The sequence below is a fragment of the Mastigoproctus giganteus genome, chromosome 14 (assembly GCF_048544385.1).
Source record: "Mastigoproctus giganteus isolate SK-2022 chromosome 14, ASM4854438v1, whole genome shotgun sequence".
In the NCBI taxonomy this organism is placed as follows: domain Eukaryota; kingdom Metazoa; phylum Arthropoda; class Arachnida; order Uropygi; family Thelyphonidae; genus Mastigoproctus; species Mastigoproctus giganteus.
In genome coordinates, this window is record NC_143588.1 from 17,874,790 (window position 1) to 17,902,442 (window position 27,653).

Here is a 27,653-nt window from a genome sequence, read left to right on the forward strand (position 1 = left end):
AGTTTTGCCACAACTCTGTTGAAGAACTGATATTGTGGAAAAATGGTAAAAAAGAACACTATGTCATTTACAATTCTCGTGATTTAACAGAAGTCTCCAAACTGTGATTACCGTTACTTTGGCTTAATTAATGTAGAGGGATACAATGGAAAAGAGTTTGGTTTTTTTTTTTTTTTTAGGAGCATTAGCAACTAAGGCCATATTGCTCCGGGATATGCGGTGGTCATTCCCTGACCTTTCCACATCCTCTGTATTTGGTGGTGACAGGCTCGAACCCCAGTCTAATCAAGTGGAAAGAGTAAGAAGGGCATTGTTATCCTAATCAGAGCTGTGCAGAGGGTGACACAAACTAGGCTCTTGCCTCAGGTTAAAAGCTGAAAGGTGTGCCAAAAGAAAGATTAAATAATTGCCATCATTAACAGTAGGGTGCAATTTTTAATTCTTGCCTTGGGTACTAAAATCATTTGGCATGGCCCTGATCCTAATATTCCATCTGCTATTAGCATTAGTAGAGGCATATGATGCAAGAAAGCAAGCTTATGCAGCATTAGCCAGAGGAAAAAAAAAAAAAAAAAAAAACACTTCCACTTCACCCCTCCGTTCGTTCAAAATACTTGTCCAGCTGAGCTTTAAATTTATTTAGGCTATCAACTTCCACAACAAGGGATTTAAGTCTGTTCCACCAACCAACTACCCGCTGGCTAAAGGCAAATTTCCGCACATCTATCCTACATCTGTCTTACCTCAATTTGAATTTATGCCCTCTCAGGTGATTATTCTGAGCAAGAGGAAGAATCCCATCCGCATTGAGCATGCTCAAACCATTCAAGGCTTTATACACCTCAATCAGATCACCTCGCAGGTGCCTAGTCTCCAGACACTGTAATTTGCAAAACTTCAGCCTTTCTTCGTAAGAGCAACCCTTTGTTCAATTCACTAATCTTGTTGCCCTTCTCTGTGCTTGTTCCAACAGCTCTACATCCTTCTTGAAATGTGGCCTACAGATATGTATACAATACTCAAGGTGTGGCCTGACCATTGCCTTATACAAGGGGATAATCACTTCCTTATCCCTGCTAGAAAAATTCCTGTATATCATTGACAAGACACTGCATTATAGACAGTCTGCTACTCTTGCAGACCGTCTACACTGCTCAGAAAACTTCATATCAGCCTGCACAATTACCCCCAGGTCCTTTTTTGTTCTCTACCACAGAGTTGATACATTACTGTGCGGTTACTGCTTCCCATATGTAGTACTTTACAATATGTCAATGTTAAACTTCATTTGCCACCTCTCAGCCCATCTGCTCAACTTTTCTAGATCCTGTTGCAGCAGCGTACTGTCATTAGTGTCCTTAACAACCCTGCCAACCTTCGCATCGTCTGCAAACTTGGACATTAAGCTTGATATACCATCATCAATATCATTTATAAATACAGAAAACAACAATGGACCAAACACTAAACCCTGAGTGACTCCACTAATAGCATTAGTCCACAATGAGCAGTGTCCATTGATTACCATTGATTACTCTCTGTCTTCTCCCACTCAACCATCCATTTATCCATAGCAGCAATTTGCCTCCAATGCCACACTGCTCCAATTTGTTCAGCAGTCTTCCATGTGCAACAGTATCAAAAGCCTTTCTAAGATCCAAATATATGATATCAAAGTTATTCCCTGCATCTATTTCCTTTGTGACCACATCATAGTATCCAATCAAATTGTCAGGCAAGACTTTCCCTTAACAAAACCATGCTATGTCTGAACTATAACTTGAAGTCTTGTCTAGATGATTCTGCTGTGCTTCTTTAACCAGTGCCTCCATTAATGTTCCTGGAACAGAAGTTAAACTAACAAGTCTATAATTACTTGTTGCCCTTTGATTTGCCTTTGTGAATTGAGGTCACATTTGCACATCTCCAGTCCATGGGTACCTCCTCTGAGTCCAAAGTAGCTCTCATAATTATGGCTAAGCATTTGCTTACTTCCTTTGCTGCCTCCTTTAATATAACTGGATTGATCCCATCCACCCCGGGCGCCTTTTTTATGTTTATCTTCAACAATTTCTCCTCCACTTTCCTCTCAGTTATTACAAAATCATCTAGCTCACTTCCAGAGTTTAATTCACCTCTGGCATTCCCCTCCCTGAATAACTCCTCATGTGTTGTTGTTGGAATTTGACAGCTTAAATAAAATCAAGGTGGAAGTAGACAAACATTTGAAGTGAATTTGTTGGGTGAAATGGGAAGGATTTTTTATTTATTTATTTTGTTATTATATTTTTTTTTTCTACTGATGCTGCATAAGCTTTCTTTCTTGCATCATATGCCTATGCTAATTTCAATTTCTCTACCACTTTCCTTTCAGTTTTCACAAAATCATTTAGTTCCCCATTAGTTTGATAAACATCTAGCTTTCCCTTCCCTAAAGAATTCCTCATGTGTGAAGGTAAAGTACCTATTCAGGTTTTCAACAACCTGAGCACAGTCATCAACAGTTACACCATTGACATCAAGTTGTCCAGTGTGATTCAATCCCTTGCTTTTTATTGTTAATATAAGCATTGAAGTGCTTGCCAGAGACGCTGTGTAATTCTTTAGTGTGTCTAACCTCATTCGTCACTCTATTATAGACTGATTTATATCTACCATAGTGCTTTTGTAGCACTTGGTAATTTATATTCATCCCACTCATTTTTTTTTTTTTTCTGCCACAAGTCTTATCAGTTCACCTGACATCGGTTTAGGTCTGAGCCTTGAACAGTATTTCTTAGTTTGTGTGAAACGTCTAGTAGCTTCTGTGATTATTTCCCTCTGAATGCTTCCCATTTAGAATTTTTTGTTGGTAATGTAAACGGTTGGTCTCACTGCATAGAATTTACAACTGAAACCATGTCATCACCCTTGCAAAAGCCTTTCCCTTTACCATTGACAGTAGTTAGGTCTTTAAGTAAAGTCCATATAAGTACACAGTGATCACTACTACCTGGTGATCACTCGAAGTGGGCACCTGTATGTGATGAGGGGACTTCCCAGTGATGCTGCTGGCCTTCCAGATTAGCATCACTGCGATCTAATGCCCATACCTTGGTTCCAGGGTTACATTATTGGAATCCGGCCTGTGCAGCTGTGCGGCGCAACTCATGGAAACTTGGGGGATCCTAGTGGTTGAGCAGCCCAGCCTTAATACACCACTTCGGCCCCTGCTTCGACAAGACAGGTAGTTCTGGACCGGCCCAGCTGGGATCAATCAGCAGGTGGTTCTTACTGCAGGTAAATCTCCCTCCCTTTGGTCCTGGGACGGGATTAAGGCTTATTGGAAATGTGGATATGATGCTCCTGAGCAAACTTACCATCCCATTCGTATACGCAGTACCTGCTAGTTCACGAGTGGGCATTACCTCGTAGGGCTCCATGGTGGGTGAGGTATTTAGGGCATCTGAAATATTTCTTTTACTCCTGTGAGTAATTCAAATCCCTCTTTTTACTGGCACCTCAACAAGGCCCCTACCTAATCAGAATGACAACAATGAAAATACCTTGGTAAATAGAGCCAGAACTGAGGACAAACCACTATCAGTGAAACTGCTCTTCCTCATTCTCCATTCCACTGGTGAGCAGTCAATCGGGATGATGTCATTGATGCCCTTCTTTATCCAGGAAGGATTGGCAGGATCACCAAAAATCTGTAAAACGGCTGCATTCTGATGACCTTTTGGTCGAAGCTTCAAGCGAAAAAAAATTCCTGAACTCTACATCCATAGGGGGAATACCTATCATTGTAACATACCTATCAAAACTCTGAAATCTTCAGAGGTGTCATTTCAGAGTGGGATCTTCTTCATGTCTCTGAAGAAGAGATCTGCCCTGGCTGTCAAGAGAATATCAATATGGAAGGATGGGAATCTCATTCCTACCAGAGTTCTCATCCTAACGTTCACCACCCCATGGCCTTCAAGTTCCATTAAGGCAGGCTACTTAAACTGCCCAGTGAGGAGTTACATTCCAAACCCACTGATGTGTTTTTGATGTCAAAAATATGGCCACTCACAAACAGCTTGTCGTGGTAATCCTGCCTGTGCTTGATGTGGTGTGAAAGATGACAAGAGCAAGGAACGTTCAGCTTCCGAACCGATCTGTATAAATTGCCAAGGAGAGCACCCTGCCTACTCTAGAGCATGCCAGCAGTGGAAGGACGAAAAAGAAATTCAAAAAATAAAAACAGAGCTGAACATACTTTATCAGGAGACCAGAAAACGCATCCAACCAATAAATAGCAGGAAGCCTACATACGCCCAGAAGGTTTCTGCAAAGTGCACTATTGGTACACAAACTGAGATGACTATACCACCAAAAGAGTCATTTACTCAGATTGCATGCTATTTATTGCATTCACATCAGCTGTCACTCCTATATCCGTACCTCCTAGTGCTCCACCACCACCAAAACCAAGTGGTAAAGAAAAGCAAAAAAGATCAGAAGAGTCGCCCGTAATACCAGAAACAATAGATGAACAGGATAAGGAGGTACCAGACGAATCAGTCTTGAAACTCTCTGCAGAGTAGTAGGAAATGGACACAGGACAGCGTCCGTACTTCCCCAAAACAGATATATCCAAGACTGACAAAAGTAAGCCCTCAGCACCTCGGAAGCTGCTTGATGAACCGACCAAGCCAAAATAATGCCTAAATTCCTACAGTGGAATTGTCGTGGATTCCAGCGAAATACTGACAACATCAAGGCCCTCCTGCAAAAGCATGAGCCAGTTTGCTTTTGCCTGCAGGAGACTTACCTAAAGGCAAATGATGACCCCCACCATGAATAACATTACAATTTTTCATAAGGACGGAATTGCAGATGGTCCTGCTCATGGAGGAGTAGCTATTCTTGTGGGAAACCAAACTCCAATTCAGCCCTTTCTACTTACAACCAGCATAGAGGCTGTTGCATTTTGCCTTACAGTGGATTATTTTCTAATAATCTGCTCTATATATTTGCCACCTGGGACTAACATCTCCCAGGAAGACCTTGATGATCTTGTAATGCAGTTGCCTCCCCCCTTTCTCACTTCTTGGGGATTTTAATGGACAAAATACCCTGTGGGGTAGTGCTACCAACAATGGAGGTGGACAAATCATAGAGCATATGCTAAATGACCATAATCTCTCCCTTCTAAATGTGGGAACAAACATTTTCTTCCACATGCCTCCCCGTACATTTTCTGCCATTGATCTTTCTATCTGCTCCCCTTCTCTACCCCCTTCACTTACTTTGGAAGTGGAGGAGAACCCATGTGGAAGTGATCACTTCCCTGTGATAACCTGCTTACACAGTGGGAGACCATGCCTTCCTTTTAGGTTACCATGGTGGATGTTCGATCAGGCTGACTGGAATGCCTTTCAAAATCAGGCAAATTTTGAAACCAAAATCACTTCAGTCAGTCAGGAGCCTATTAATGATGCAGTCACGTACATTACAGAAAGTATTATCCAAGCAGCTGCAATCACAATTCCAAAAACATCTGCCCGGTTTCCACCTTTTCCAAAACCATGGTGGAATTTACGGTGCACAGCAGCAAAAAAGGCTCAAAACAAAGCTTGAGGGATATTCTGCTGATATCCTACCACAGCCAACCTTATAGCTTTTTAACGCACTCAAGCCAAAGCACGCTACACTCACCAGCAGAGTCAGAAGGAATCATGGATCCGTTTTAAGTCATCTATTACACAGTCTACCAGTGCTAAGGTGGTCTGGAAAATGAAGGGAAAATATGCATCTTACCTCTCATCGATTCTAGACTATAATGGATTCACTATTGCACAGCCAACTGCAATAGCCAATGCTCTTGGGGAAACATTTTCAAACATCTTTAAGATATTTTCCTATTCCCCAGAGTTTCCGGTCCTGAAACATAAAAAGTGAAAAAAACAGGCACTAAATTTCACACTAAAGGACCTTTGGCTTGTAGGGACATTCACTATGCAGGAATTAAAAAGAGCTCTCTTCCTTTCTAAAACCCCAGGGGCTCACATCTGGTGAGTATGTGCTTGGCACACCCAGGGTTGTGAGCTGGATATCATATTCTTCTCTTTCTTGGTGATTCCCTTCTACTTCTCTCTCTCTCTCTCTCTCTCTCTCTCTCTCTCTCTCTCTCTCTCTCTCTCTCTCTCTCTCTCTCTCTCTCTCTCTCTCTCTCTCTCTCTCTCTCTCTCTCTGGGTAATTCAGAATTTTTTTTTTTTTGGCTGGTGCAGCATAAGCCTCAGGCTTCCTTGCACCATATGGCTAATAATAATAAAGTGCTGTTGGACCAGATGGCATCTATTATGAAATGATTAAGCACCTTTCACCAACATCTATGGTTAACCTGCTCCTTTTATATACAAAAGCTATGCTGAAGAGCAGTTTCCAGATGCCTGGCACATGGCAATTATTCTTGCCTTTCCAAAGCCATGAAAGGATCCTAAAATTCCTAATAATTATTGTCCTATCACTCTGACTATCTGGACAAAATCCTGGAGAGAATGGTTAATTTTAGTTTAATATGGTATTTAGAATCAAACCATCTTCTCTCAAACGTTTAATGCGGCTTCCAAAGAAACCAGTACACTCTGGACCATCTTTATTGGACTGGAAACATCCATCCAGGATGCTTTCCTAAAACGTGAACATCTTGTGTTTGTATTCTTTGACATGGAGAAAGCATATGACACAATTTGGAGATTTGGATCTTAAAAAATTTGCATGACCTCGGTCTTAGAGGACATCTCCCCATTTTTATTAAAAACTTTCTAGCCAAGCAGTCATTCCAAGTTTGTGTAGGATCCTTACCCTCCCGTCCATTTTGCCAAGAGGAGAGAGTACAGTAATGATCGGTATGAAGTGTCACGCTTTTCGCCATCAAAGTAAATTCTATCACAGAACTTCCAACTGTAAACAGCACACTATGTTGATGACTTTAGCATATTTTTCCAGTCATGCAACATGAAGATTATTGAAGAAGGTTATAGAGCTGTTGGAACGAGTACAGAGAAGGGCCACAAGATTAGTGAATGGAACAAGGGGTTGCTCTAACGAAGAAAGGCTAAAGTTTTGCAAATTACAGTGTCTGGAGACTTGGCACCTGCAAGGTGATCTGATTGAGTTGTATAAAGCCTTGAATGGTTTGAGCATGCTCAGTGCTGATGGGATTCTTCCTCTTGCTCAGAATAATCGCCTGGGAGGGCATAAATTCAAATTGAGGAAAGATGGTTGTAGAACAGATGTGCAGAAGTTTGCCTTTGGCCAGCGGGTGGTTGATTGCTGGAACAAACTTCCGTCTGTTGTTGTAGAAGCTGATAGCTTAAATAGATTCAAGGCTGAACTTGACAAACATTTGGAGGATGGGTGAAATAAGGTTTTTTTTTTTTTTTTTTGCTGATGCTATATAAGCTTGCTTTCTTGCATCATGTTCCTATGCTAATGCTAAGGACAACTGCAACAAGCCATTAATCACCTTAATTCCTGGGCACTTGCTAATGGATTCAGATTGTCTCCGCAGAAGACTGTTTGTGTACACTTTTGTCGTAAGTGTAATCTTCATCCTGAATCTGAATTAAGGCTTGGACAAAATCCTATTCCAGTAGTGTTAAACACAAATTCTTCTGACTCATTTTCGATAAAAAGTTGACCTTTCTGGAACATATCCATTGTCTCCGTACAATGTGCATGAGAGGCCTTAATCTTCTCCACTCTCTATCCTCTACATCTTCCGGTGCAGACCGATGCACCCTACTATGCATTTATCGTGCACTTGTACAATCCAGACTACATTACGGGTCCCTGGTTTACAATTCAGCCAGGGACAGTGTACTCTGATGGCTGGATCCTGTCCATCATCAGGCTCTCCGTATTGCTACTGGAGAATATCAAACATCTCCCGTCCAGAGCCTATATGTCGAAGCACATGAACCACTATTATTACTTTGACATAAACAGTTGTCTCTTAAGTATGCTTTAAAACTGAAATCCCTGCCAAACCATCCTACGTGGCCATCCTTTTTTTGAGCCACGATGGGAAAGTTTCTACAACGCCTATCAAACTGCCAATTGTCCTTTTGGTATTCATGTCCAAGTGCTACTCAGAGAACTCAATCAAGGTAGACAAGGTTGCTCAAACACCAAAGCAGCCCATTCCACCCTGGCATGCTCATGTTCCAACATATGACTTTTCCCTTAAAAATGGGGAAAGTCAGATGTGCAGAAGTTTGCCTTTGGCCAGCGGGTGGTTGATTGCAGCGGGTGGTCCATCATCTATCTACCTGCAGTTCTATTCATCATACAGAGCTGAACATTCAGATTTCATGGCAGTTTACGCAGATGGGTCGAAGTCAGAATTATATGTAGGGTCTGTTGCTTTTTAGATACCACCATATCAGAGCAGATTCTCCCTGAATGCAGCATATTTACTGCAGAGCTGCACACTATAGAGTTAGCCTTGGATCACATTAATAAATGCCAGTACCAACAGTTCATTCTAGATTCTGATTCTTTGAGTATCATACAGGCTTTATTATAGATGAGATACAACCCTCACCCAGTTCAGACGGTCCACCCTCTCCATGAACGTGAATATGACATCCACTTCTTCTGGATTCCCAGCCACATTGGGATTAGATGATTACATGATATAAAGCCTATAATTGAACTGTGGCAGTCTAGTCTGCACAGGAATCGAAAAGAGGAAGAAGTTCTTGCCCGGACCTGCATAGGACACAGTCGTCTGACACATTCATATTTGCTGAGGGGCCAATGACCCTCCTATGTGAGAGTCCTGTGACACAGTCTTATCCGTGAAACTTATTTTAATAGAATGCCCAGATTTTAATGATACGCGTTTTACCCATCTGACTGAGCCTTATACACTCAGTCAGATTTTATCAGACAATGACCACGTGTCAGAGATTTTTAAATTTTTACAAACTATTAATATTTACCTATATGTATAGTATTGAGCATTATTTTTAGATACCGAGTTTTACTTGATTTTATGTATTTACCATTAGCATTAGTAGAGGCATATGATGCAAGAAAGCAAGCTTATGCAGCATTAGCAAAAAAAAAAAAAAAAAAACCACTCTCCCATTTCACCCCTCCATTCGTTCCAAGTACCTGTCCAGCTCAGCCTTAAATTTATTTAGGCTATCAACTTCCACAAGGATTTGTTTTGAGTTGTAACCTTTTTGCAAAGTTACAATATATCTTTTATTCATTTATATTTTTATGGCATAGTAGTGGTGCAAGCCTTAGTCACTTTTGCACCAATAAAATCAAAATCCATCCATCCACCCACCCAGTGGTCTTTTACTTGTATCTTAATGCATGAAGAATCACAGCTGATAACCAAATCAAGAGTACTGCTTCCTCTTTTTGCCTGTTGTTAGATAGGCAAAACATGCTACTGTAGAAAACGGTCATCCAGTATATACGCAAGTTTTACTAGCGTGAGTGACCAACCCACAAATTCCAGTCAACATCTGGAAAGTTAAAATCCCCCATCATAAGACATTCTGATTTACTGTCCCACTCTGTTTATCTGTAGAGCTTTTTGGTATTATTCATCAGAGTCATTAGGCCTGTAGTACACTCCTACTATAATTTTCATTTTCCAGTACTTTTGTCATACCAAACTGACTCAATATTGCACTGGCTTCCCATGTCAACCAAATGTACTGCCTTAGAGTTAATATGCTTCTTAATTAAGAGCATAACTATTCCTCCTCTCCTGTCCTTTTTGTTTAATTCATCAAATTTATTTACTATGCTCCTAGCATAATAAATTTTTTTTTTTAAATTTTCATTAGTGCACATGCAAGTATACAGGCACCTGTTCTCATTCTTAGTTACCCTAATACAGCCTACATATTTACTTGTCCGGTGACGACCCACAGCAGGGACTGAAATCCCTGGCATCTTGTTTTCCAGTCTGCTGCATGTTTCAATAGAAGTAGTGCAAGAATCACTTTCATATGTCTGTGGCTCTAGTTAAACTGTGTATTCTCCCTCCACCCCAGCCTAGCAGGTTTCCAACCTGCTTATCATTGCTTTGATAGCATCGGCAAATATTCTTAACCCCTTCTAATTGAGTGTATGTCATCTCATCTCTGTAAAACGTCTTTCCTGTTAACAAGCACAGACCATGCTGAGAACAATTCTACTCCATGTGCCTGACACAATTCCCTCCAAGGTTGAATTGATAGACAAGGCCCTCGGCGTCTCTGTAGCCAGATGGGAAGGAGCAGCAGTGTGTAGCACACGCTTCTTGATTAGACCGGGGTTCGAGCCCATCACCACCAAATACAGAGGATGCGGAAAGGTCAGGGAATGACCACCGTATATACCCGGAGCAATATGGCCTTAGTTGCTAATGCTCCTAAAAACCAAATAACAAACAAACAACAAGACCGTCAACATATACTTCCTGCAATAGTGTCTCCACTGGATGGCAGACACTTTCAAATTTGATGCTAACTTGTAATTTTTTCCTCTACTTTTAAGCAAGTTCTTAGATCTCCTATCTTTAATATCATTAGTGCCAACATGTACAACAGTATCACCTTTTGTGTCCTTAAAGGATGATATCTACTCTACAACATCATTGATTTTTGCCCCTGGCAGACATACAATAGTGCTATTCCACCTATCTTTCTTGCACAATATGATTAGACTGGGGTTCGAGCTCGTCACCACCAAATACGAAGGATGCGGAAAGGTCAGGGAATGACCACCGCATATCCCGGAGCAATATGGCCTTAGTTGCTAATGCTCCTAAAAAAAAAAAAAAAAAAAAAAACAAATTTCTTGCACAATATATTTCCCATTTTCCAGACAATATAGTCACTGACAATAACTACCTCCTGTGGAAGCAGTTCATTCTGCCTTGGTGATTGCCACTGTGCTTCCTGATGCACAAGTATGAGCTCTGCCTTTGTTTTGGGCAGCTGAGTGCTTGATAGGCCCATTTTAATTCCTTTGAGGAAGAACTGTTGTTAAGTACTTTCATGTATTACACAATATTCCCTTTTTCAGAAATGATTTCCACATGATCTGTGTCAAAAGAAATGTTTCTGCACAGGAATTAAGAAATGTAACTACATTACAAAGACATTCCTGACACCATCACACTGCAAAACCACAAGCCTGCATTGTTGATGCCTGGCAGGATGAGCCGTGGACTCTTGCTCTTTTCACCTTGTTCCGATCCTCCTGTATTGTGAAACAGGATTCGTTATTGTGAAACTGGGATTCGTCAAATGAGTTAAATTTTTTCCAGTGTTAGTGTTTGTTAGCCTTCTGTAACAGTACCATTTTGTTTATTGCTGATTCCTATCAAGGTCAGCTGCTGTGATAACCCATCCATGACAACATATAAGGTCAGGTATGCATCTGAAATGCCTCTTTGGTTGCCACTATTGTACTGGGTTGTAATTTGACTGATTGTAGCCTTTCTGTTAGCCTACACAAGTGTTACTGGCCTCCATTGGCTTCTGGCATCAATAAGTTGTTTTTGACCACAGGATCACCACCATTTATTGTGTTTTGTTTTTTTTTTTTTTTTTTTTTTTATGAAAACCCCAAACATGAAGGGTATTAAAAGGTTGAGAAGATTGAAAGCAGATACTTATTGATATTAGACTACAATTTTTGTAGATTGTAATTTTCAGAAAATGCATGCAAAGAGAGGTTCTTCCAGAAAACAGAAATTAGCATTACCATGAGTAAAGGCACATGATGCAAGAAAACAAGCTTATATAGTATCAGCCCAAAAAAAAAAAAAAAAGAACCCTTCTCGTTTCACCCATCCACCTGCTCCAGATGCTTGTCTAGTTCTGCCTTGAATCTATTTAAGCTATCAACTTCTACAATGACAGATGGCAGTTTGTTCCAGCAATCAACCACCCGCGGATCAAATGCAAACTTCTGCACATTTTTCCTCAATTTGAATTAATGCCCTCTCAGGCGATTATACTGAGCAAGAGGAAGGATCTCATCAGCATTGAGCATGCTCAAGCCATTCAAAGCTTTATACACCTCAATCAGATCATCTCGCAGGTGTCCAGTCGCTAGAACCTGTAGTTGGCAAAACTTAAGCCTTTCTTCGTAAAAGCAACCCTTTGTTAGATTCACTAATCTTGTTACCCTTCTCTGTACTTGTTCCAGCAGCACTACATCCTTCTTTAAATGAGGCCTCCTGACATGTATACAGTACTCAAGGTGTAACCGGACCATTGCCGTATAAGGGGATAATTGCCTCCTTATCACCAACTGGGCTAGCTAGGTGGGTAAAGTGCCTACCTGGCAACCCAAAGGTTGCTGGTACGAATCCCGCCTCGAGTTTGGATCAGAGTAGAAATGCAAAAAACTTTGGGAGGTGCATTATGGCTATAGAAGCCATTGCGTCAACAACTAACAAAAAAAAAAAAAAAAAAACCTCCTTATCCCTGCTAGAAAATTTCCCATATATCATTTCCCGACAAGACACCATGAGCTACTATTGCAGACCATCTACACTGCTCAGAAAACTTTATCTGCCTGCACAATTACCCCCAGGTCCTTCTCATTCTCTGCCACTGTCAGTGTAGTACTGCACAGTTGATACGTTACTCTGCGATTACTGCTTCCCATATACAGTACTTTACATTTGTCAATGTTAAACTTCAGTTGCCACCTCTCAGCCTGTCTGCTCAACTTTTCTAGCTTCTGTTGCAGCAGCGTACTGTCATTAGTGTCATTATCAACCCTGCCGACCTTTGTATTGTCTGCAAACTTGGACATTGAGCCTATTATGCCATCATTAATATCATCAATAAATTCAGAAAACAATGGACTCAACCCTGGGGGACTCTACTAATAACATTAGTCCACGACGAGCAGTGCCCATTGATTGACGAGCAGTGCTGCTATGGATAAAGGGATGGTCGAGGGAGAGAAGACAGAGAGTGGTAACTCTCTGTCTTCTCTCCCTCGACCATCCCTTTATCCATAGCAGCAATTTGTCTCCAATGCCACACTGCTCCAATTTGTGCAGCAGTCTTCCATGTGCAACAGTATCAGAAGCCTTTCTAAGATCCAAATATATGATATCAAAGTTATTTCTTGTATCCAGTTCCTTTGTGACCACATCATAGTATCCAATCAAATTGGTGAGGCAAGACTTTCCCTTAACAAAACCATGAAGAAAGGATTGTGCTTTCTTCCGCTTTTTCTCGCAGAAGTACGAGGTTGTAGTCATGTTATGGAATGTACCCTGTGAAATATAAATATGAAACACAGACAGCGCTGGACTAAGGTATTTCCCTTCCCTTAACCCCAATGGTAGTTACCTCTTTGAGTAACTACCATTGGGGGTAACTAATGGATCCTTTATCTGCAGATATTTAATGCATGAAGAATCACTATTTATAATCAGATCAAGAGTATTACTTCCTCTAGTTGCCTCCCAAACATGCTGCTGTAGAAAAAAATCATCCAATAAATCCACAAAAGCCTTGCTAGTGACCAACCCACAAATTCCAATCTATATCTGGGAAATTAAAATCTCCCATTACAAGACACTTTGATTTACTGGCCCACTCTATTTCTCTGTGCAGTTGTTTAATTTACTCATCACAGTCATTAGGCCTATAACACACTCCTACACTCATTTTTGCTTTCCCAGTACTTATGTCACACCAAACTGACTTGACACTGCACTTTCTAGCCATTTTGAGTGGCTGTACTTCCTTGGATTTTATGTGTTTCCTAACTATTAGCATAACCCCCCCCTTCCATTCCTATCCTTCCTGTACACATGTAATCCCCAAATTCCATTTCTGCATTCATTATATCTGTGTGACACCATGTCTCTGATATCCCAACAATATCTGCCTTTGGTGTTTTGATCAACACCTCAAATTAATCAAATTTATTTACCAAACTCCTAGCATTAGTATATACACAAGTATACATGCACCTATTCCTATTCTTAGCTACCCTAATACAGCCCATGTATTTACTTGTTCCACATGTTGCTGTAGAAAACAGTCATCCAGTAAATCTTACCAGTGTGCGAGTGACCAATCCACAAGTTCCAGTCAGTATCTGGAAAGTTAAAATCTTCCAATTTAAGAAATTCTGATTTACTAGCCCACTCATTCATTAGTCCTATAACACACACCTACTCTCATTTTTCCTTTCCCAGCGCTTATTTCACACTAAACAGACTCAACACTGTATTGTCCACCAACATCAATTGGATGCACTTCTTTAGATTTTGTGTTTCTTAACTAACAGCATAACCCCTCCTCCCTTCCTGTCCTTGTCTATCCTTTCTGTACACATTGTACTCCCCAAATTCCAATTCTGCACTGCTTATATCTATGTGACACCACGTCTCTGATATCCCAACAATATCTGCCTTTGATGTCTTGACTAGCACTTCAAACTCATTGAATTTATTAACTATACTCCTAGCATTGGTGTACATGCAAGTATACATACACCTGTTCCTACTCTTGGTTATCCTAACATAGCCCACAATAAATCATTGATAGGACATCATGGACTTTCCTGGCCACCTATATATTTTCCCAATATCATAATGCCCAGATCCCGTTCTTCCTCTACTGTTTTTAATTCAACTCCAAGTGTTCAAGTTATTTTGGGGTGTTAGTAAAGAGCCTTGGGGAGAGATTCCACCTGGACATAGTCAGTGGAAAGGAGATGCCAAAGAAGGTGGGAAGAAAATGACTATATCTTTGGTTATTATTGGTTCAGAATAGTCACCCTCACCACAAAAGATGAAGACACTGAAATCAGTGGTGAAACTGCCATTCTGCCAGGGCAGGGGGGGGGTGAAGAGTTGTAGACTGCTGCTTGGTTTTTGTATGTTTTTGTTAAAGAACATCAGGAGGCTATTTCATACTCTTAAGGATTGGGAGATTTGTAGTTATGTCACTGGTTGTTGTGTACATCTTTATGGAATTTTTTGATTAACTCAAAGGTTTCTATTTTTTAATTTGTAATTTTTAGCTTTTTGCTTTACTTGTAGTAAAGATTAATACTTTATTCTACGCAGAAGTTAAACATTGTCAATCAGTTGCAGTATTATTATTACTTTTGTTTCTTGAAAAAAAAATCATCATCAACCACTGCAGGATGAAGGCCTCTCCAGCAACTTTCCAGTTCCTTCTGTTTCGTGCAATGGCCATTCATTTACTGCCCACGAACTCTTGAATTGCATCTGTCCATCTCCGTTGTCTTCCAGGTTTTCTTTTAGCTCCTCTTGGGTACGATTCTGTTATTTTCTTAGTCCATCTGTCATGTCTTTGAGCTATATGTCCTGCCCAGGTCCATTTCAGTTCTTTTAGTTTTGATAAGAATGTCCTTTACTTCAGTTTGCTGCCTAATCCATGTGTTTCTCTTCTTGTCCAACAGTCTGATTCCTAATATAATTCATTCCATTCTTTGCTGTGCAGTTTTCAGTTTGTCTTCCATTCTTTTAGTGAGTGTTCAAGTTTTGCTTCCATAAATCATGGTGAGGTGTATACATTAGTTCATTATTTTAAGTTTCAGACAAATTTGGATATTGCTCCTCAGTATGACTGTATTTCTTGAATGATATCCATCCGAAATGTATTATTCTCTTGACTTCCATCCATTTATCATTATTACAGCTAATAACTTGTCCAAGATAAGTATATGAATCCACCTTTTAAATTTCTGCTCCTTCAATCATTATATCCCTTTCTATAGCATACTTGTTCATCATTACTTTTGTTTTAACCTTATTCATCTTTAATCCAAAATCCTTACTAACTGTGCATAACTGATTAAGATTTTCCTCTAATTCTTTGGGACCGTGGTTCATGATCACAATGTCATCTGCAAATTGTAAATGGTTTGGGTACTCTCCTTTCTGTGGTGACCAATCCAATCTTCTGAAAGCTTCAAGGACAGCAGTAAACAACTTCGGAGATATTGTGTCTCCTTGTTGAACTCCTTTCTCATTTTTAAATTTGCTACTGTCTTTGTCTAGTCTAATAAAGGAGCTAGCATTCTCATATATTTTCTTCACAATCATAATGTATGGAATGTCTATGCCCTGACTTTCCAGTGCCCGAAACATTGCCACATGCTGTATGGAGTCAAATGCATACAGTCAAATGCATGGAGTCAAATCCACAAATGCCAAGCATAATGATGTTTTATATTTATTTGCTTTCTCCATTAGCTGCGATATTGTGTGAAGGTGATTCATAGTTGAGATTCCTGTCCTCAAGCCAGCTTGCTCTTTTGGTTGATTCTCATCAAGTATTCTTTCTAATCTGTTAGTAATGACCCTTGTGAACAACTTGTAGATGTGGAATAACAACAACAAGTGACCTGGTCTATAATTTCTGATTTATCTCCTTTCTTATGCAGCAAAAGTATGTTGCATCATTCCACTCCTTAGGCATCATGCCTTTCTTAATGTATTTTGTGAAGAGTCTTGCCAGTTTCTGTGTTATGTCGCTTCCTCCTAATTTTAACAACTCTACAATAACTTCATCCTCATCTGGGGCTTTTTCATTCTTCAGTTTCTTCAATGCATGTTCTGCCTCATCAGTAAGGATATCAGGTATGTCGTATATGCTGCTAATTTGTGATCTGTCTTCCCCACTGCTGGCATCATTCCCCTGCTCCTTATATAATACTCTATAGTTATCTTCTGCTATTTGAATTATGCCTTCTCTGCTATTTATAAGTACACAGTGACTGTTCTTCAGTTTCAGTATCATTTGTATTTCTATATTACTGCTCATGACTGCTGATTTAAGTTCTTAGTTACCCCTTAATGCTTGTCCTACTTTTCTTGAGTTAAATCTTATGTCCTCTCTGAGTCTTTCTAATGGCTTTGCATAACTCAATATAGTATTCTAATTCTGAATAAAAACTGAAGTCATATTCAGTACATCATACCAAATTCACGAATAAACAGGAAAAAAAAAAAAAAGATAAGGAGACATTTTTTGAATTTTGTTATGTACTTTGATTGATTTATATAATAAGTCAGTCATCTTTAAAATAAATTACAAAATTGGTTATTATAAATTCTTTCTTTTTCACCATTTGAAACTTATGAACAGCCCAAATTTTCCATACCATAGTTATGCCATTGGGTATTCCTGTTAAATTGTTTCACTTGTGTTTCAGCTAATTGATTCAAAAAATAAAAAAAAAACTTAATATTTGTTATTTTCTTTTTCTTTCCTGCTTTTCACAAACTTGGAAAAAATATTGGTAAGTAAATGTATAAGCATGTACATCACAACTGTTAATGTGCAGTTATCTTATCCAATAGGAGTGTTTCATCATTCAGATTGTAATGTGAATTACAACATGATGGCAATAGATAAAATGTACAATTTAATATTGCATAAAAGAATAAATAAATAAAAATTATATATATATATATATATATATTATTTTATTTACTTATTTTTTCTTTTATATATATATATATATATATATATATACATAGAACCATTAAATAAAAAGAAACCTAGCGTACAAGTTAGTGCAATTGCATCATTTTTGTACATAGCCAACTACTTAAGTGGTTATGAACTGGCATCATTAAGTATATCTCATATTGTGAATACCTTCACAATGAGTTGCCATGATATTGCACCACCTCGAATAAGTAACACTTCACCATAGGAGAAGACTATTGTTACTTATTACTATATTACATAAGCTTGCTTTCTTGCATCATATGCCTCTACTAATGCTAAATGCTATTCTCAGTGGATACCATCGACCATATGGTACCGTTTCAGAGCTTATTGGCTCCTCATCAGTGGGTGGGCAGGGACCTTGGTGTTGCAATGATGAGATATACTTAATGATGCCAATTCATAACTATTAAGAAGTTGTTGGCTACGTACAGAAATGATGCAATTGCCATAACTTGTACACTAGTTAGTTCCAAATATATTTGCCATGAGCCAGTTTGCTTAACCTGTGGCTTTAGCCCTAAACTATTCTGTAATAAAAAGAAATCTCCATATGCTCAGAAGGTAACAGGGTAAAAGCTCAGAAAGTAAAATGACTGTCTCACCTCAAGTCATTTGCTTCCATCACACGCTATATGTTAAGCTCATGATAACCCACACAGAAGGACCAATCAGATGCCACTCCTATATCTGTATCTCCTAATGCTCCACCAGTAATAAAAGATGTTAGAGAAAAGAATACAAAATCTGAAGTACCCCACCCCCAATTCGCTGTTAAAAATCAATGTCAGCAAGGCAAAGGAGGTATCAGATGATTCAGTTTTGAAGCTCTTTGCAGAGGAAGAAATGGCCACAGGACAGTATACATATTCCCCCCCCCCCAAAAAAAAAAAAGGTAAATTCAAGACTCAGAAAAGTAGTCCCTCAGTACTTCAGAAGCAGACCAACAGGTCCGCCAAGTCCAAGTAATAGCTAAATTCCTACAGTATAGAATTGTCATGGATTTCGGCAAAATTCTGATGACATCAAGGCCTGCATGAGCCAGTTTGCTTTTGCTTTCTAGAGACATATTTGAAGGCAAACGAAAGCCCTTCCTTTCATAATGCTATCCTTCCTTTCATTATACTATCATATGAAGGGACAGAACTGGGGATAGGCCTGCCCGTGGAGGAGTTGCTATCCTTGTGGGCAGCCAGACCCAACTTCAACTTATACTGCTTGCCACCAACATAGAAGCATTAGCAATTCACCTTATAATAGAGTTTTTAATAACAGTTTGCTCCATCTATTTACCGCCTAGGACTTTGAATACTATTGAATTTCAGCAGACATACCACCCTGTGGGGTGGTATGTCTGCTGAAATTCAATAGTATTATCCCCCTTTCATTAATATCAATAGTATTGATATTAATGAAAGAGAGATGAGTCCTTTAGATTATTGCAGTGGAAGATTACTTAGGCTGACTAGAATGCCTTACAACACCTGGCAGAATTCAACATCACTATAATCAATCATGATCCTAGCAGTGATGCAGTTGCATAAACTACAGAAAACATTGTTGATGCAACTACAATTACAATTCAAAAACATCTACCCAGTTTTCACCATTCCCCAAACCTTCACAGTGGCCTGTACATTGCTCTTAGTGCCTACTGCACACCTCCTCTTCAGAGTCTTAACGCTGAAGCTCATGAACTTCTACTCTGCCTTTGATGGTAATCCATATTATTAAACTAAGCTATAAAAATTAAAAGTCAACCAACCCACCCAATTCAGAGATACCTATTTGCCCCTCTTTTGAAGCTTCTGTATATCATTTATTCATTCACAAACCAGCCAGCCGGTATATGCCTTTCATCCATACTATAAAACTGTCAGCTTGACCTTTCTAAAATAGCTCTACTGATGCCATTTCTTGAATTCCTCTGTGGTCTCTCTCTCTCTCTCTCTCTCTCTCTCTCTCTCTCTCTCTCTCTCTCTCTCTCTCTCTCTCTCTCTCTCTCTCTCTCTCCCTTCCCCCCCAACTGTGTGAATTATCTCTTTAAGAATGAGGGAAAACTACCGTCTCTCATTGAAACATTAGAAGGAAGCTTCACAATCCATTAACTGTGCACAATATGATTCATATACACAGATATTCACAAATGCCTATGTGTCAAAATTTGACTATCATGTCAGTGCTGCTGTTCTTCCAGTTTCCATAATCTCTGGCCATATTTACCTTCAGAACACACTTTTTATTGCCTAGCTCTATGCAGTACAAATGGCCTTGGAATCAATAGAATTGCATCAGTTTACCATATTATTGTATTCACTGATTCCCTTAGGACCATCTTGGAATTTCTACAACAAACAAAAAACACCACAACTACCTACTTAAGCGCATTCAGACCATGCTAGCTCATCTAACTGAGAAAATGCAGGTTGCCCAATTTTATTGGTTTCTTAAATACATTGGAAAGACCAATCTGGTTGTTAAATTCACCATGGAGCAATTGATAATACTTTTTTTTTTTTTTTTTTTAATTCCTTCTACTGACTGTAAAAGCCTTCTAATAATTAGAAGTATGAATCATTGGCAGAATACTTGGACAAATCAAAAATGCCACAAACTCTTTCAGATTAAACTTTTATTATGCTATTATTCTAAGCTCCCAGTTTCCTCACAATTATATAAGATATAATACTACAGGTACATAATTTAACAAAATCCACAATGATTGCCATTTTCAAGTCTAAAATTTTTGTTGATAGAGGAAAATCATATGAATTAATATTAATTTTCAAAGCTGGAAAGTTAAATGATCATGATAATGAGCATTCATCATCATCATCAGCCATTTTCAATCCACTGCAGGATGAAGGCCTCTCCAGCAACTTTCCAGTTCCTTCTGTTTTGAGCACTGGCCATCCATTTACTACCCACAAACTCATGAATTTCATCTATCCATCTCCACTTTTGTCTTCCAGGTTTTCTTCTAGCTCCTTTTGGGTACCATTCTGTTATTTTCTTAGTCCATCTGTCATCATGTCTTCGAGCTATGTGTCCTGCCCACCATTTTAGTTCTTTAGTTTTGATAAGAATGTCCTTTACTTGAGTGTGCTGCCTAATCCATGTGTTTCTCTTCTTATATAACAGTCTGATTCCCAATATAATTCGTTCCGTTCTTCGCTGTGTAGTTCTCAGCTTCTCTTCCATTCTTTTGGTGAGTGCCCAAGTTTTACTTCCATAAGTCATGGTGGGGAGTATACATTGATTCATTATTTTACGTTTCAGACAAACTGGGATATTGCTCTTCAGTATGTGACTATATTTCCTGAATGCTATCCATCCAAAATTTATTCTTCTCTTGACTTCCAGCCATTTATCATTATTACAGCTAATACCTTGTCCTAGATAAGTATATGACTCCACCTTTTCGATTACTGCTTCTTCAATCATTATTTCTCTTTCTGTGGCATACTTGTTCATCATTACTTTTGTTTTAGCCATATTCATCTTTAGTCCAAAATCCTTACTAACTGTGCATAACTGATTAAGATTTTCCTCTAATTCTTTGGGATCATGGCTTATGACCACAATGTCATCTGCAAATCGTAAATGGTTTAAGTACTCTCCATTCACATTGACTCCTTTCTACAACCAGTCTAATCTTCTGAAAGCTTCCTCAAGGGCAGCAGTAAACAGCTTTGGAGATATTGTGTCTCCTTGTCGAACTCCTTTCTCAATTTTAAATTTCCTACTGTCTTTGTCTAGTCTAATAAAGGAGGTTGCACTCTCATATATTTTCTTCAAAATCATAATATGCGGGGTATCTATGCCGTGTCTTTCCAGTGCCCGAAACATTGCCTTATGCTGTATGGAGTCAAATGCCTTTTCATAATCCACAAATGCCAGGCATAATGGTGTTTTATATTCATTTTCTTTCTCCATTAGCTGTGATATTACGTGAAGGTGATCTGTAGTTGAGAATCCTGTCCTAAAGCCAGCTTGCTCTTTCGGTTGATTCTCATCAAGTATTCTTTCTAATCTGTTAGTAATGACCCTTGTGAACAACTTGTAGATGTGGGATAACAAGCTAATTGGTCTATAATTTACAATTTCTGATTTATCTCCTTTCTTATGCAGCAAACTATGATTGCATTATTCCACTGCTTAGGTGTCACACCTTTTCTAATGAGCATTACACTATTATTTGATTGCTGTTCAAAAATGTTATTTCATGCTAGTTTATAATATTTTAATGTCACAAAAATGGAAGAGAAATGTTTTAATTTTTTTGAAGTTACATAAATTAATGACACCATCACAGAAAAAAATGCAGGAATATCATACAGTAACCTCCTTGTTTATATACATCACATTTCTGAAAAGTAGTTCATAAAGCAAAAGTTCATAAGCAATATTCTTATAGATATGATGAGAGGATGCATTACAAATATTTGCTTCCAAAAATGCATTACAATTAGGACAATGATAAGATATGATATGTTGGATATATTGTTTAATATATATATGATATATTAGGACAATCATAAGATATGTATGTTTTAACAATGAAACTTGAATCTTTTTTTATTACATTTAAATAATTTTTAATAATATAATAATATTTAAAATCTTTATTGCAATGTATAATAGAAGTGGATTGCATTTTGTGAGTCATACTTATGAGGTAATAAAGTACAGTATATGAGTGTACAAAATCACTCTTTCTTAGATAAAATATCACTTTAGTACTGCAGTTTAGCACAACAGTTTTGGAGTTGTGCATAGAGAACTATTATTAACATATAATATGAATAGAAATAAACAGTCACAGAAGTAAAATTAACAAAAAACTATTTATTTGTCATTTTAACTTTAGAAAGAATAGAAAGTTTTTTTTTTCTCTAGAAAATAAATTAAACCATTCTAACCAGAAATCACTTTTATCAATCAGGAAATACTGTTAGTAATTTTCTTTTTTATCATGTGTGCTTAATAGTACATTTCATCAAAAATATACTTGAAATAGTGTGCTAATTTAACTTGCACATACAGTATATATTAAATTGTTCAATATGTTAATTATATGTATATAAAAGCTGAAAATATTTCTTTCTTACCCACTCTGCTTTCAGAAGATAATATTTTATGCAGGTGTGGAAAAGTTTTTAAGATTGAGTTTTTAAATTTTTGACAGCATGTATTTGTAAATCAAATGCATGGTGTCATAAACTCTTCATAAGATAGTTTATAAGATATTGAATGTTCATAAACCAGAAGCCCACTGTATTTTTATTTACCAACCAGCAGCTCAAATTGCAACTTAATTTTTTTTTATTATTATTTCTTTAAATAACTTTTGTGATTAACAAGTATATAAAAACCTAATTTTTATTTATTATTTTTTTATTTCTACTGTTAGGGTTTAATTCGACAGGGTTTGATGCAACAAAGTTTACAGACTCTCCAACTTCAAGCAAGCCATGCTGCAGCAGCTGCCTCACTGCCACAAGGAATGTTATCCTCTCCAGCTGCAGCTGCTGCTGCCACAGTTGCTGCAGCAGCACAACATCTACAGCAGTTACAACAGCAACAACAAAAACAGCAGCAGCAGCAGCAACAAAAACAGCAACAACAGCAGCAACAACCACCACCACCACCACCACAACAGAAACAGCAGCCTCAGACATGTTCACAACCGGAACAGCCAAGGCAACAGCAAATACAAAAAGTAAGTCCAACTGTCTGGTTCTTGTGACAGACAAATATTATATATACGGTGCTCTGTATATGTTATGTGCTGAGTTGGCACTGAGTATGTACTCAGTTAACACTAAGTTGGCTTTGCATTAGCAACACCCCCTTGAGTGGGAATGGACTGGTCTGTGAAGCTGGTGAAGCATCAGTCAGGAATAGCCGATATAAGAATACAGTTATCAAATGTGACAGTCAGATTTCCATATAATATTCCCTGAGCGATATGGCCTTAGTTGCTAATGCTCCTAAAAACCAAATAACAAACAACTATGAAGAATACTCAATCTTAACTATGTAGACATAGTTAAGATTAAGTATTCTTTTATAGTTTACTCTCTTGACACACCCCTTGAAGTTATTTAGGTTTGTTTCCCACTCATTCATTTGAGTGGGATATGAAAGATAGGGAAACAAGCCAAATGTTGCTATGCTCAGAACTTCTTGCCAATGTCAGCTTTTGTGGTAACAAACAAGAATTCTTCAGTGAGTGCAAGCATTACTTGACCCATATCATCAGATAAACATGGATCTATAATACTGTTCTTCCCCACCCTCCAGATTAGCAGTTTCCTGAACCCTTAAGGTATCATCAATGATGCTGGAAAAAGTAGTTGCACCATCTTTATTCGAATGAATACCGTCTCTACCAGACAGATTCCTTCTACCTACAAGTGCAAGCCATGCTGATAAAAATCCCCCCCTCCAACAGAATCTTGCAGATTCCCTCAAGTCTTGAGTTAATCCACAAGGCTTTCAGCATATATAATCCCTCCTATTATGTCTGGTCAGAATTGCAGACATATACACATTTTTACCTAACTTGCTGCATTTTTTCAGCATGGCCCTATATTTATCCAACAAATGATTGAGTTGTCTTCATTTAATATCATTAGTCCACACATGAATAATAATAAGAATTTCCTTTTTTGACTTATTTTTACCTCTTCCCCCCCCCCCTCTGATTAAAAAAAAAACAAACTAAACCTACAATTTCTCTATTAATTCTGAATTTTTTTAACAAACATTCTACAAATTTATGCCTTTTTTTTTTTTTTTTTTATGAATTGGATGTCTGTGGTGGTCTGGGATGTGAATTTTCTCCTGGAATATTATTTGATACATATCTTGGTGGCTGAAATTTTCTTTTTCAGGGTGAAAAAGAAAATTTGTTTGCTGTACAGGTGGAAATGCAAGAGTTCACTGACTAGACTTAGGTCAACATTTGCTTAATGAATACCTTTACTTAGAGTATCCTTTGGATACTCTTGCATTAACATCTCAATGCCATTGTGAATCTGTTCCTTGGTTGCTTTCAGGTTCACCAAAGATGAAAAATTGCTAGCTACACACCTATACACTGTTGCACTCCTGTCTAGGTCGGCTTTAGGAGCATCCATGACAGGGATAAATTGTCTCTTGGAGAAAGTTTGTCTAAGGCTTCGGGTGCTGTCCCATCATTGTTTTGTTTTTTTTCATACTCTCTGCCTTCTTTTGACAGTTTTGTACTCTACATCTGGTAGAGTAAATTTTGCTTGCTGTTCAATTTCATCAAAATGTATCCCCAATTCACAAAGGGGGATTGAAGAGTGACACGAGTAATTACAGACCAGTTAGTTTAACTTCTGTTCCGGGTAAAATAATGGAGTCACTGGTTAAAGATGCATTGCAGGATCATCTAGACAAGACTGTAGCAATAATTCAGACACAGCATGGGTTTGTTAAGAGAAAGTCTTGTCTGACAAATTTGATAGGGTATTATGATGTGGTTACAAAGGAACTGGATGCAAAAAATAATTTTGATATCATATATTTGGATTTCAGGAAAGCTTTTGACACTGTTGCGCATGGAAGACTATTGTACAAATTGGAGCAGAATGGTATTAAGGGTAAGTTGCTACAATGGATAAAAGGATGGTTAAGTGGGAGAAGACAGAGGGTGGTAATCAATGGGTGCTGCTCTTCGGGGACTAATGTTATTAGTGAAGTCCCACAGGGTTCGGTGTTAGGTCCACTGTTGTTTTGTATATTTATCAGTGATATTGATGAAGGTATATCAGGCTTAATGTCGAAGTTTGCAGATGATACAAAGGTTGGCAGGGTTGTTAATGACAGTAATGGCAGTGTGCTACTGCAACAGGATCTAGATAATTTGGGCAGATGGGCTAAGAAGTGGCAACTGAGGTTTAACCTTGACAAATGCAAGGTGCTGCATATGGGTAGAAGTAACCCCAGAGAAACGTACCAACTGTGTGGTACTACACTTAAGGTGGTAGAAAATGAAAAAGACCTGGGAGTAATTGTGCAGTCAGATATAAAGTTTTCTGAACAATGCAGACAGGCTGCCAGGGCAGATCATGGGGTTTTGTCAATGATATATAGGAATTTTGCTAGCAGGGAGGAGGTGGTGATTGTCCCTCTGTATAAGGCAATGGTCAGGCCACGCCTTGAGCACTGCGTACAGGTCTGGAGGCCTCATTTTAGGAATGATGTAGATTTACTTGAGCGTGTACAGAGAAGGGCAACAAGATTGGTGAGGGGAATGAAGGGATCCTCTTACCAAGAGAGGCTTAAGTTCTGCAAATTGCAGTGGCTGGAGACTAGGCACCTGCACGGTGATCTGATTGAGGTGTATAAGGCCTTGAATGGGTTAAGCACGCTGAATTCTGATGGGATCCTTCCACTTGTTCAGATTACAAACCTAAGGGGGCATAAATTCAAATTAAGAAAAGACAGATGTAGAATAATGTGCGGAAATTTGCCTTTAGCCAGCGGGTGGTTAATTGCTGGAACAAACTTCCATCTGTCGTTGTGGAAGTTGATAGATTGAATAAATTTAAGGAGGAACTGGACAGGCATTTGGAGGGAATGGTGTGATTTTTTTTTTTTTTTTTTTTTTTTGGCTGATGCTGCCATAAGCTCATACACTTGCTTTCTTGCATCACGTGCCAGTACTACTACTACAAACTGCAGTAGTGAGCTGTAAATATTTGCACATGTGCTCAATGAAATTTGCAAACTTTGGAGTGCCTTGTTAACTTTATGAAATTGATCTAGCAAATGTGTCCAGAGGTGAAGCATGAAAATGAATTCAAATTCTTCCATTTTCTGCAGATTTTTAGCCCTGTCATCTGGTATCTCCTTTTTCAGTTTCATCACAGTAAATATGACTGAGGGCTTCAACAATGTTAGCATAACTTTCACTAATAGCTGCAGTAGCTTTAGCGTGAGCCTCCCATCTTGTGTCTGATAAATGTTTAGGAAATTTTAACTCGTGAGGCAAGAAATTTTTTAGCACTGCCCATCTTTTTGTAGAAGCTGAGAAAAAACAAAGCTCATTTATTGTGCCAAAAAAAATTCACTGCATCCAGGCACGAGTCAACAGTAGTTCGTCCAACTAGATTTAGAGAATGTCCAGCACATGGAATAAACTTTGTAAGCTTGTTCCTTTCCAGAATTTTTTGTTGAAAGCCATTATACTTTCCAGCCATATTGGCTGCATTGTCATATGATTGTCCTCTACATTTACTGAAATCTATTTCAAGTTCACTGAAGTAGTTCAGTATCAGCTCAGCCATACATTCACCGGCGTGATCTTTCAGTTCAAAAAAACTCAAAGCATTCAACTGGTAATCCATTGCTAGGAGAAACATATCTAACAATGACAGTAAGTTGATCAAAATGGAAAATATCAGGGGTTGAATCAACTGATAAACTAAAATAACCTGCTTGTTTGATGTTGCTCAGTATTGGTTCTTGAACTTGATTAGCCTCAACTGGACAACCTCTTCACATATGGTTTTGGATAAGTACAATGGCTGACCAAAGCCTTTACCTCCATACTGATTTATGTGAGCACACAGGAAGGGATTAAATTTGGAAATTAATTCAAGCAATCCAAGAAAGTTACCATTGTTTGGTGAACCAATTGTTTCATCATCTCCCCTAAATGCCAAGCCACGTTCTACCAAAAGGGAAGTCACTGCAATACTTCTCTGAAGTGTTGCCTCCAGTAATTCTGCTCTGCTTTGATTTGCTCTTCGAGTTTTGATGTGAGTGTTTGACCATGCTTTCTTGTTAAGTATGTTAGCAGAGAGCTCATGATTTTTAGAGTTTCCGTGGGTTTGAACAAGATAAGTGTGATGCCAATCATTGAATCCAGTAGAAGCTAAAGCTGTAGTTGAGATAGTTTGGTTAGAGAAAAGTTTACACACAAAACAGTAGACTTTTCCTTTTGTGGGAGAATACACTAGCCATTTTCAAGCATAGGTTTCTCCATTTACTTTGGTGGAATGGAATAAATTCTTTTAGCAGAACTGGGTCTGGTTTTTGTATGTTCGCTTTGTATTGGTAAAAGGTCCATCCCATTGCTGACATTCTGATGGACCTTT

At 38.5% G+C, this 27,653-nt stretch overlaps 1 protein-coding gene across 4 annotated transcripts in view; it reads left to right on the forward strand.

The window, feature by feature from the left end:
- Positions 1 to 27,653, forward strand: part of LOC150074998 (uncharacterized) — a 381,296-nt gene that overhangs the window by 299,781 nt on the left and 53,862 nt on the right. For all 4 annotated transcript variants that reach the window (XM_090388218.1, XM_090388219.1, XM_090388221.1 and 1 more), the window contains one exon: positions 22,931 to 23,239. In XM_090388218.1, the coding sequence (XP_090244344.1) occupies positions 22,931 to 23,239 (309 nt within the window). The remainder of the gene's footprint in view (positions 1 to 22,930; positions 23,240 to 27,653) is intronic.